Below are 12,213 nucleotides of genomic sequence, written 5' to 3'. Positions count from 1 at the left end.
GGTGTTACTTGCTTCCCTTTTTCAGCACATCTTTTGTTACTAGGATATTTTAGTCAATTAGCAGTCTTGTTCACTCTTTCCATCTGCCAAGATACCAAGTTATATTTTAGGGAGAGAATTCTTAGAATACTTGAACTGGTTTAACTTTTTTTTTTACTTTTCCCTCAAGCAGCACTAACCTAAATAAAATCAGCATTTGAGATTTTCTATTATAAAGCATTTTCTCTCAATAATGAGAACCTTAGACTTATCTAGCCACACAAATATTGTTTTGAAGCCAAAAAGCTTTCAGGAAGATGATGTGATCAAACTGATTGTTTTCTGAGTAATATGGGTTGACTCGCTGTTAATGGAACATGCTGTGAAACTTCTTGCTTTCCTTGCTTTGCAGATCTTGAAAGTGTAGGAAACGTACACGATGCATCCAAGCAAAAGGTACCAGCTCCAGTGGGAAGTTCCCAGGACCTTACAACATCTGAACCTCACACTCAAGAAGCTCCAGGTAAGACTTTTGGATTTCTCTAGCAAGCCATAAAAATAGCATGTCTGGAAGGCACTTTAAGGTCTGCCCTATCTCACTGAACTGCAGTGGGATTGAGTAAACCTAGCTAATGTTCCTGAATATCATTTGCTGCTGATCCCATCTGTACTTTTATTCCGGATCAGTCATGGAGCTAGAAGTTCTTCTTTAGGAGAACTGCATTCATAATATGATGTTTTTGTCTCTGCAGAAGGTAAGAAAGGGGAGGAAAAGCGTAGCTCCTATGTTTTGCAATCTGAATCATGTGGCGTTTCATTGTCTGTCTTATTTCAAGGTTCCCTGCAGCAGCCGAAAACAGTGCTGGAAGCATTGCAGCAAAGGCTGGAGAAGTACAAGTCAGCAGCAGCACAGGCTAAAGCGAGTGGGGATGATCGGAAAGGCAGAATGCATGAGAGGATAGCCAAGGTAAAACGAAAGTGTAGTGAGCTGCTTGCATCCGGCAAAGCCATTTGAATTAGTTCCCTTGCTGAAGACTTTTTCAAGGCTGAAGCAATTCGTTTATTGTCCTTCTGTTTGAAAGAACGTCCAGAAATAGAGACAGTGTACATATGGCAAAATACTGTATATTCTGCAATGTTTATGCTGGTTAAATACAAATGAATGCTAATTTATGGTCAACTCCTTTTTATGTCTTACTGATTGCCTTTGATTACAGCAATACCAGGATGCCATAAGGGCCCATAGTGCGGGGAGAAAAGTAAATTTTTCTGAGCTACCTGTTCCTCCTGGTAAGTGTGACTATAAAATTTCCTAAAAACAACTTGTGTATATCTACTGAGCTCTGAAGGAGATGTGCAGATATTGCCACCTCATCCTGTGGAACAGCTCCTCCTTTTCCTCAGTGAGTAGGCTGGCCGTGCTGTTTGATGGTATTGTGAAACTGCTTATTAATATGCCCCAAACTTTCACACTGGTGAATATTCCTGACTATTGACTGCCTGATTGACATCAGAACTTAAAACTGCTGCTGTTAAGTTAAACAACTTAACCATGTGCAGGTGCTGAAAATGTTACTTACCTGTCCTGTATGCTAGTCCTTGTAGAGGAAAGAGTAAACTTGGGATGTATTGGCTTCTTAGTTTACTGGAAGGAGATTTTTGAAACTGAAAAAATTTGCCTGAAGTCACCCATTTTCTTGATTCCCAGCAGGAGCCTTAGAACTCTCTATTTAATTAATCATCTTGTGGCAACACCTGACAAGTCAGATCAGTATTGCAGCTCTCATGGCTAATAAAAGTGGTCTACAGAGGTGAAGCAAGTCATGCCTGAGGTCACACTCAGACAGTGACAGAGGCAGAAACTGAACATGCTTCTTGAGACATTGTGTCCTTTTTATCTTCTTCAGAATGCATAGTGCCACATCTGTAAAAGTTTGGGCAAGCTCTACCTCTGGTTTGCATGATACTGTTTCTCCCTTAGGAAGCATCATTCCTTTTATCTTGTGCCTGGTGCATTCTTCTGAAAAGCACTTAGTTAGCACTGCAAAGTGGTGCCTGGATTTTTTTAAGTTAGAAAAGGGACACAGACCTTGTGGCTTTTTTGTCACCGTCAAATGTGGCAGTGGCAAGCACTGTAGTAGTAGTAGTAATGTAGGTGGTGCCAGCTCTGTCAGGTCATGTACCACTTTTGACGGTACCCTGCTTTGAAGCTGTCCCTGAAAAGCAGTTTAGCATTGCTTGCTCTGGAATGTGATCCATTTCTTGGTAAATACCAGTTTCTGTAAGAGTGAGGTACTCCATATTTACACCTTGGACAAGATGGATAACTCCTCAGTTTCCTTACACATTAGCTGAATGTTTTTCAGCCATCATTAGTGGCCATATGATTTACATTGAAGACAACCATCAGGCAGTCACTGAAAGCAGTAATGAGGTTATAACAGACCGGCAGTGCGTTTCCTTGCATCTGGATGATGACAAGTACCAGCCTTGACCTCCTTGGAGACAAAAATTCTCCCGAGTAATAGATCAAATGTCATATGAGGGCAGCAGCATAGGATTCTGTGTTCTGCCTGCCTGTGTACCTCAAATGTGCTCTGTCCCTGTAGCAGCATCTCTAGGTTTAGAAGCAGTTTAGTCATTATTTCTTGGCACTTCTAGTGAGACTGGCGACAAGAATACTTGCTACATATTAATGAGATAAATCTTATTACCAGACATTTTGTAATAATAGCTCTGGGTCTCTGTTGTTCGAAGCTGACACTGAACTGGTAGCGTGGAAGGGAGAGTTTATCTTCCATCGTAAGCCTTCCTCCCATCCTTAAAAGGATAATAAAATAATGAAAAGCACTGCTCTTCATATACTTCACATTTAACTACTGTGATTCTGCCTCACTTCACAACCTCTGCATTGCAGTAGATTTTCAGGAGAGGTTTGGTGTGTTGTCCAGATGTCAGCGATGCATTGCTTATTACTCTGTGGGGTAGCACTCATTTTCTGCTGGACTGTGTACCAACTAAGGTGAGGCAGCATTGAGAGGGGAAAAAGAGAGCCAGCAACTAATCCGCTGTCCTCTTGTGCAAAGGAGAGAGGCTAAATTCTTTTTTGGTTCTGGGGGCATCTTTATTACCAAAGTCTTGGGGTTGTGAGATTCCTTGGCTGACTGCCAGTTGCTCAACTTAGAAAACTATGCTCTGTTATTGTGGCATTTTAACATCGTCCCTTTAAGCCTGGATATCTGTGAGAGCTCTGATCTTAAGGCCACTACTCAGAATTTATCTGGCAAGGCTTTGTGGCCTTGGCCTCAGTCTAGTTATGCTGAATTCTGAAATGTATTAGATAATGAATATTTGGATAGAAATAGCTTTATGGAAAAGAAGAAATATGGAAGACAGAACATAGGTCTTATGCAGTTCTTTACTTCTGTATTCCTTTCCTCCTCAGGATTTCCCCCTCTTCCTGGTGTTGCAGCAGTGGATGGTGGCAACACAATAGCTGCTGTTCTGGAAAGTGCCAGCAAGCTGGCACACATGGAAGAGAATGATGAAGAGGAGGAGGTTAGTATTTCTTAGTAGAATGTTTGAAAGTTAAAATGTTGTCTCTTGTGGCGTGCAGAGATGAGGCCATTGGATTTGCAGTCAAGCAAGGATACTGAGATGAAATACATTTCCGAGAAGTCTGAAGAGTACAGGATCTCAGTAGTAATTTCAGTTTGCATTGTAGTATAGGAGAGAGGGAGATGAGACGTTATTACATCAGTACCTACAGAGTCTATGAGTCCAGAGTTTGGCTTTTTCATAACTGTCTTGTATGTGAGTTTTATTTTCAAAGAAAACACTTCAGATCCTGGCCACCCCTTTACATTGCTCTAAAGTACTTAAATCTGTACTTTCATCCTGCATCCCAATAGCTTCTATGTTTGTGCTTTCCCAGGATGTTCAACACTTACTGCTTTTCGTCAGGCAGCACCACCCTTTAGACTTTGGTTTGATTTCTTTATCGCTTTGGATTTGGTTGCTGATGGTTTGTGCTTTCAACTGGAGTAGCTTTTAATGGAGAAAAATGCTGGATGATGGTCCTTCTGTATGCATCTGCTTTTTTTGAAATCATTGCTTTTTTGAACATTCCTTTTGTCCCTTCTATAGTGAAGGTTTAATGCTTGCATAGGTCAACTAACTAGTGGTGTGACATGGCTCATAAACCTCCAGAAGTTAAAATTTGCTATCTGGAATGTTATGTTCCCCTCAAAAGTTATACCAGAAGGCTGATACAGTGATGACCGTGGTTTTTGATGCTTGAGATGCTGTCATCAACTCTGGAATAGATTTTACACATTTAATATGAAATTCTTTTTGTTATGCTAGAATGAAGCTCTGACACAGGCCCCAGTTGCCAAGAAGCCTGCTCAGCTGCCTGGAAAGCCGACTCAAGTTGTTAAGCCAATTACAGTTCCATCTGCTGTAGCTGAGGAGGAGAGCTCTCCTGAGAATGTGAAACTAGCTACATCACCTTCCACCCTGGATAAGGCAGAGGCAATGGATCATCTCCCTCCAGCTGGTAAAGTGAAGGGATCATCATTCCAAGTGATCCATGTGCAAGGAGTTTGCACTAGTTTAGTTTAATACCTTGGTAAAGACTTCTTGTCATTATATTTTAGATATGAGCCTCTGAATGTGTGGCATAGATTTCCTCTGACAGGAGCCTCAATATATGTGTCTGCTGGAGGGCAGATCCAGACCAGCCATGCAGCTTTATTTCATAGAAGCAGCATATGTAATTAAAAGGGCGATTGGGTTTTTAATTAATTTTGGTGTAACAAGTGTATCGATTCATAATGTTTAACTCTGCTCACGGTTGAACTCTACATATACTCCCATTAAAGTGAACAGCTTGCCATTGTGAATTATCCATTGATCTAATGCAGCTTCCTACATCAAACAGTGGTTTCTGCCTAGTGCTTCATCCAAGGATCTCAAACTGGCATATAGGTGGTAGTTCATCCATCTCTAGTCCTACTGTTGCTAAGGTCTCCAAACAGTTGTCTGTACAGCTAGTAAGGGACAGCAGTGTTCAGGCTCTCACTGATTCTGTTGTCATGCCTTGACTATAATCCCATCATTCTTCCCCCATTCTGCCCTGGTTGGTTCCCGCAGAGCAGAGCTGCCTAGTTTTGGCTGATGTGAGTTCTTTTAGAGTGCAAAGGCATTTCACAGTGCCGCTGTGATTAGCTCGTAACTCTTCTCTCTAGAACCATGACTCGTTTAGTAAAGACCACTAAAACGTAGGAGCTGTCCATTTTGGCTTTGAAAATCTATGAATCCTCAGGAGATTGTTTTTTGTGATTTTTAGCTGACATGTTAATGTTCTAAGTGAATTGCTCTAGACTTATGCTGTGAAGGAATTGATAATACCTGGTCTCTGGTGTTACAGTAATCTCTTCTGGGTATTTCAAGTGTTTTAAAATAAGACCAATAGGTGCAACAAGAACCTGGACAGATTCTTGATTTTTTTCACAACAAAATGTCAGCACTTCGCTATTGTAAAGACTCTATTTCAGTAGCGAAAATGCATTCTGTGATGCAAATGTAACCTTATTGTCTCCTGGAATTACAAAGTGCAGCTTACAGCTGCCTGTAGCTGATAAATCAACTGTAAAAAACTGTCTTTTTTCTTGTTTGGGAACGCAAAGCATAGGGAGTTGTAGGAGTGGAGTGGAGCGGTTGCATTTAAGGCCTATACCAAGAAGGTCAAGGATCCAAGGTCAGTTGGATTAATGGCTTTTCTCAGTCCATTCTCCACAGATTTTCTTTGAAAATACCTGTACTCTGTGTCTCAGCCTCACAGAGCACACTGTAGGTTTTGTCTCTGTGGAATCTGGGCCAGCTACCTTGTCTAATTAGTTAAGTTTTGGCTGATTGGGCAGATTGCTTGCAGCAGCAGGACAGCAGATTCTTTAGCAAGGATGGGAATAAGTTGATCGTCATCTGACAGCAGTGAACATAGTGTGAGGGTCATTGGTATGTTTATTTGCTGAGACATGCATCTCTTGCAGGAGTTGTTCAACTTGTGTAATCACAAGTAGAGAGTGATGGTGAATACAATAGGAGTATCTTTGGAAGTGGCTGTAGTCAGCTCGTGCCATGCCATTTCTTAAGTGAGGTATAAGAAGAGGCAGGATGACTGACATGTTACATTGTAAAGCAATCTTTTCCAACTTGGGTGGTTGTCCTTGCTATTTTGGGAAGGAAAGAGGAGACCCAAGAATTAATAAGAAACTAAGATGTCAAGGAATTACCAGTAAGCAAAGGTGGATGTGGATATGCCTCATTGTGCCTGCACACATTGGTTCATCTGGGTTTTTCCCTGACAGATCAGGGCAGAGGAAAGAAATGAGTACAGAAGATGCTCATAATATTCGCTCTCTTGTAGAAGTTAAGATGTCAAGCTGAAAGTTTGAATTCAGCTTCTGCTTTGGACCTATTGGCTGTACTGGAATCTATCTCCTGCCTGCAAATAAGAGGCTGTAATTACTATTGTGACACCTGTGAAGTGCTATAAGTTTTTTTTTTGATGAAGGATGCCATGATAGACAGAATTTTGTTTCTTTTTCTGGTACTTGAAATTGAAACCGGCCAAGAAACAATTAAAATGCAGTAAGGAAATGTCCTTATTTGATATTGTACTTTACTGACCTTTTTCTGGCTATAAACTGAACATGATAAACCTGTTTCAGGGGCATGGCAGTGTCAGATGAGTGACAGATTTTTCTACAACTGTTTTTCAGCTAGGGAACAGCTGGAATTTCTGGAGAACAGAAAGAAGCAATACATGAAGGCAGCCATCAAAGCAAAGAAGGAAAATAACCTTGAACAGGCTAAGATGTATCTCAGAACAGCTAAGAGCTTTGACCCAAAGATTGAGCAAGCAAAATGTGGCAAACCCGTTGATATTTCCAAGGTTAGTAGAACTGTTAGTATTCTGCTTTGTTACATATCCTTGGATATCTAAGTGCTTACCTCAAACAGTGAATGATTTAATAAATATTTTTTGACACAAATGTTAAGTTAGTTTGCTCAAGTGACAAATCTGGATGCTGAGCCCTGAAATTCCCCTCTTTTTGTTTCATGTTGTTTCCTCTGCTGCTACTCCAATGTGCCAGATTTTCAGAAAATCCAGTCTCCATGAGCCGTTTGCTCCCTGATACGCAATAGCACACCTAAAGCACGCAGCTTGAAAACGTTCCCTGGGCTTAGGATGTGACTACATCTCTTAGCTGTGTCCTGACTCCATTTTGGGATGAGGATCAGGTGCATGTGATACAGTGGTGCCCTGTTTTCTATTGGCATTTGGGTAGCTGGGGAAACCAAACTGTGCTGTAGTAGCTCTCCTGACCTGAATAATCAGGGAACTCGGCTGGTAAGACATTTTGCAGGGCTTTATGACTTAAGCAGTTGTTGGGCAATGGTGTAAGCAGTGGTTGGTTTGGAATTACTTTGAGAAGAAAAACAACCCATCTCCCTTTACTGACCTTTCCATACATTCTGACTGCTTTTGATCTTTATTTTTTCCTATAAAGGCTCTGAAATGTGGTGGTTTTGTGTTGCAGCTGCCATCACCCCCTACAGATGATGAGGGTGATTTTATCTTCATACACCATGAAGATGTCAGACTGTCTCAGAAAGCAGATGAAGTATATGCACAGCTCATAAAATTGCTGAAGGACCAGCATGAGGTGACTGTTTTATCTTTTTTTAGAAGTGTTCTGGTTTTGTTTTTTTTTTTTTTACATTTCTCTGGGTTTTATTAATATTATAATCATAGAACAGTTTGGGTTGGAAGGGGCCTTTGAGATCATCTAGTTCCAACCCCCCTGCCATGGGCAGAGACACCTTCTCCTAGATCAGGTTGCTCAAAGCCTCATCCAACGTGACTTTGAACACTTCCAGGGATGGGGCATCCACAACTTTTCTGGACAACCTGTTCCAGTGCCTCATAACCCTCATAATCTCATCATTGTTTCTGTGGGATCTTTTGTTTTTCTTTTAAAAATACTTTTGATTTTGTGTTTACTAAAGTGGAATTTTCAGGGTTGGATTCCCTACTAGTTGAAGTTTGAGAGCGTGCTTGGACGCTTGGGACCATCAAATTATCACTATTAAATATGATCACTCAAGTTTGAAAATAGTGCCCCAATGATTAAGACTAGCCCTTGGGTGAACCTCATATCTAGAAATTAAGTGATTAAAAAGTAATAGGGCAGAACAGCTCAAACAAATGCTGTGCTTAGCTTTGGACTTAAAGGAGTAGGGGGAGTGGATGTTTTTAGGTGACTTGGGAAACCTCTTGGCATGCTTTTCTTAAATTAGTTTGTCATCAACCTCATAACTCTCTGCCAGTCATGAATCTGTGTGTAAGGATCACTGAGTTCATCTGCGTTTGTTTGGCTTGTTTCTGTTGGCAGAGATGTTTGCAGTATTCCAAGCAATTCATGCATCTGGGCAATGTGGCAGAAACGACTCGGTAAGACATGCTGCCCACTGTTAATCATCCCAAATGTAACCATTTCAGGCTCGAGTCTGCCTGACCCCTCTAAAGATGACCGGGGTTCAGGTCGGTAAGCTGCTTGTTATGTGAAAGTGTCAGTAATGGTGAACCCTGCATCTCTGAGGTGCTCTCAGACCTCTAGTCTGAGACTTGCTCTGTGGCCTGCATCTGGCGGAATGCTCCCTTTGATGTTCCGGGGGTGTGTAGCCTTTCTGTTGTTCATTTGCCTTTTCTGTAGGTTTGAGAAACTGGCGCAAGGTTGTAAAAAGGACATGGACATCCTACAGCTTGCACGAGCACAAGGAATGGATCCTCCAAGCCATCACTTTGAGGAAAGAACCTTTAAAATGATAAGGTGTGGAAAAACAAAGGGATTTCTCAGGCAGGCTGGAATGAGTTTTTGGGTTTTTAGCTCTTGTTTAGGGAATTGCGGGCTTCAGCAAACTTGGATGGCACGTAGGGTTAGGCTCAGAATTTTGCAAGGACATTCTCAACAACTTAAATATGAAGAAGTTTTTCTCTGACTTATCTTTTGGGTCCTTTTGTTTTCAAAATATTTCCAGCTTCATCTCTTCTGCTACTTCAGCCACTCTTCCTTCCTCTGTATTTCTCCCTCAATCCTGTTGCCTTTGGGCTTTGTTCATGGCATTTTTTGCTATACCTGAGAGTTTTTATTTTGGTTTGTGCTCTTTCCTTGCTCTGTAGTAATTTATGAAGATGCACTATAGAAAAAAGTCTGACAAATACCAGTGCATCCTGGTCTGGCAGTGGATTGGGTGGTGGTGGATTACGGGGATGAATACATGTTTTTGTCTTTATTTTTTCACAGGATATTTTCTGAGCTCAACAGCACAGAAATGCACCTTCTTATCGTCAGGGGTATAAACCTACCAGCTCCACCAGGTACGTACTCAAAAGGGCATGTGGGTTTTTTTCCTCTGAATAGGTATGGAAAGTTGCAGGGAATGAGATTTTTTTTCTACCTTGAAGACCGCTTCAGAAGTCAAGATCTTTGTAGCCAGCACTCATTAGAACAAAATAACCACGTTTCAGGCTCAAGCCCTCAAAGAACCTTTAAACGTTAAAAAAAAAACAAACAAAAAAATAAAAGAGAATCTTGATTCCATCTGGGCAGACCAAAGAACTTTAGATTATCCTGGGTTCACTCGTAGTTGGGTCATAGTTTAAGTTTCATGTTTATCTCCCATTTTGTTACGAGTGCCTGCCTTAACTCTGCACCACCTTGATGTGTATTGACCCTTCAGTAGACAGGAGTTGATCCTGCCAACGCTGTTGCCTTTAGTCCCTTGTTCCTGGGGGCTATAAACCATCTGTGCTAGACTGTCTCCAGACTAACAGCAGCATTAAGAAAAGTAGATGTTTCCTTTTGGATGCCAGCTTTCTGTGGATTTTGGTTTGATGGGTGGGTTTTGCAGTTGTCAAGACCGGTCATGAGTCCTACTGAAAATCAGTTAGGTGCCCTTGAAAATCCTGCTCAACGTTACAGATGCAATGAAAATATCTGTATTGGCTGGTTGTTTTCTCATTTAGGTGTATCACCAAGAGATTTGGATGCATTTGTGAAGTTTGAATTTCAGTACCCAAGTGCGGTGAGTGTGTGTCCTGGCTCTTCTGTTTCTTCTGTTCTTCTATCTGTGACCCTTGCCACTGTATTAACTTGTGAGGGCTTCTACGAGGAGGTGTAGGTTTTCTTCTAGAAAGGGAAAACACTTCTAGGCATACTGCCTGAGTTTATTTTTATCAGAAACGTTTTTCTGAGAAACAGAACTGCTCAGTCTGTTTTCTGCAGACTTGAGCTTTGCTGCCCCTTTCTCTTGACGTTCTCCACACCTTGCACTTAGTGGTGTGGTGTCTTCTTCAGGCTTGTGTGTTCTCTGGCTGGCTGAACACCAGCTTATTGCTAAACAGCATTCATGGTGCTAAGCCATGCCCACCTTTACCTCCTGAAGACACTAATCAGACTGTTCCCAGTTTTTGCAAAATTTGTAGAATTTCATTTCTTTCAGGGGTGCAAACGCACTGTTAACTTCAACCAAACACAAGGGCACGCAAAGTTGTCACTAGGGGACAGGATCCACCTTAAATATGATCTCTCTCTAAGTCCCATTCCTTTAAGAAGACAAGCTTTTAAAGGCATTGCTTTTGAACATCTCTTTCAATTATAGAAATGGATTGCAAGGTTAATCTTTGTCATCAAATAAATGCATGTGACTCCTAGTGATTTAATTGGCAAATATATGTGTGCGTATCTGGAGAAAGGACTTAGGCCATACAAGTTTCTTGACCGTACTAATTAATTTATGTGTACGTGCATGTATATATGTGCATGTGTATGTATATAAAAAGTACGTAGACATATATATTTTGCTTCTTTCCTTGAAACTCCCCAGTGTCATCCTGTTCCCCTCACCTTTAAGAGCAGTCTCTGGTCTGAAAAATACTGAAGCCATTGAGCTAGAAGGGCTTCTGAGGAGGACTGTGTAGTCTTACCATCAGTAGAAGTGCTGGGCCTTCTGCTGCTCTCTCTGCAGAGCAAAACCAATCTTTGCTCTTACGGGACTAATACTTAGCCCTGTGTGAGTGCAGAGCATAGATTTTTACCTCCTAATAAATTTTGCGGCAATTCCACTAAAATGAACTCAGTTACCTGTGGGAAATTGGTGATGGTCAGATCAGGTTTGTGTTTGGGTTTGAGTTATGTGAGACTTTAATGGAGGAGTGTCCTCCGTAAGGGCAGCTGAAAGCAGAAGTGGTCTGTATGAATAATTTTCTGCGGAATAAGTAAGAATTGGCATAGTTGCTTTTAATCTATTTTTATTTGTTTTAAAAAAAGACAGATCTCTACTGCTTAGCCAACAGTCAAACACACCACCTTTCTCCTTCATAGCTGAAATCAGTTTTGCAAAGTAGCTGCAATAATTAGGTCACGTTGTCCTTGTTCAGTCCCCGGAGATTTAGCTTGTACTCTGCTTTAGGTTAAAAGTTAATTCATTTTGGTGGCAGATTGATTGTCAGGCAAAATAATAGTAGGGCAATTCCCTGAATGATTTGTGATGAATTCCTTGTGCAGCTTATTATTCCGGCTACTGCAGAAGGAACAGAATTACTGTGTCGTGGAACGCGCACAGTTCATCACGTAGTTTAACAGCTGCAGTCAGTAACTTTATGATGATTGGATTGAGTTGAGTGTCCCCGTGTAGCTTATCTGTGGCTCGTCTGTTTAATGTAAGGTTTTGACTTATTCGTTATCTGGTGTTATACTCGTTACCACAATGAAATACGAATATTTAGTCTTGAATGTACCACGACTCTTATTATTCAGATAACCCCCTAAACGGCGTGTTTCTTGTAGAGGTATAAAAAAGAGCTGGTAATAAAAATGGTTACTACTCTGTATTTTGAAACAATATCTGATGATTTTTTGTAATGTGTGTCTCTCTTAATAGGAGCAACCTCAAAAGAGTAAAACACCCGTAATTAACAATAACAATTCTCCAGGTCAGTACTTTTTATGGGACAGAGGGAATAACATTGCACCTTAGGAATCACTGAAGAGTGCAGGCTAGTCTCATACTGTGAACCAGGCCAGAGGGCCTCCCACCATCATTTTTATTATGAAAGGGCTTGTTGGAAGGTGAAGTCCTGCTGTGTTGGCAGTTTCTTCATCC

The 12,213-nt window shown here is 41.2% G+C and overlaps 1 protein-coding gene across 4 annotated transcripts in view; it reads left to right on the top strand.

The window, feature by feature from the left end:
• Positions 1 to 12,213, top strand: part of CC2D1B (coiled-coil and C2 domain containing 1B) — a 35,395-nt gene that overhangs the window by 14,243 nt on the left and 8,939 nt on the right. For 3 of the 4 annotated variants that reach the window (XM_086617720.1, XM_086617721.1, XM_086617722.1), the window contains exons 10-21: positions 392 to 502; positions 816 to 946; positions 1,197 to 1,269; positions 3,425 to 3,537; positions 4,345 to 4,537; positions 6,765 to 6,937; positions 7,587 to 7,712; positions 8,442 to 8,500; positions 8,763 to 8,879; positions 9,354 to 9,427; positions 10,076 to 10,134; positions 11,992 to 12,043. In XM_086617720.1, the coding sequence (XP_086473846.1) occupies positions 392 to 502; positions 816 to 946; positions 1,197 to 1,269; positions 3,425 to 3,537; positions 4,345 to 4,537; positions 6,765 to 6,937; positions 7,587 to 7,712; positions 8,442 to 8,500; positions 8,763 to 8,879; positions 9,354 to 9,427; positions 10,076 to 10,134; positions 11,992 to 12,043 (1,281 nt within the window). The remainder of the gene's footprint in view (positions 1 to 391; positions 503 to 815; positions 947 to 1,196; positions 1,270 to 3,424; positions 3,538 to 4,344; positions 4,538 to 6,764; positions 6,938 to 7,586; positions 7,713 to 8,441; positions 8,501 to 8,762; positions 8,880 to 9,353; positions 9,428 to 10,075; positions 10,135 to 11,991; positions 12,044 to 12,213) is intronic. The other variant, XM_086617723.1, reaches the window with a different exon arrangement.

Source organism: Tauraco erythrolophus, chromosome 10 (assembly GCF_009769465.1).
Source record: "Tauraco erythrolophus isolate bTauEry1 chromosome 10, bTauEry1.pri, whole genome shotgun sequence".
Classification (NCBI taxonomy): domain Eukaryota; kingdom Metazoa; phylum Chordata; class Aves; order Musophagiformes; family Musophagidae; genus Tauraco; species Tauraco erythrolophus.
The sequence above is the reverse complement of the archived record's forward strand: the minus strand, read 5'-3'. Positions and strand labels throughout refer to the sequence as shown.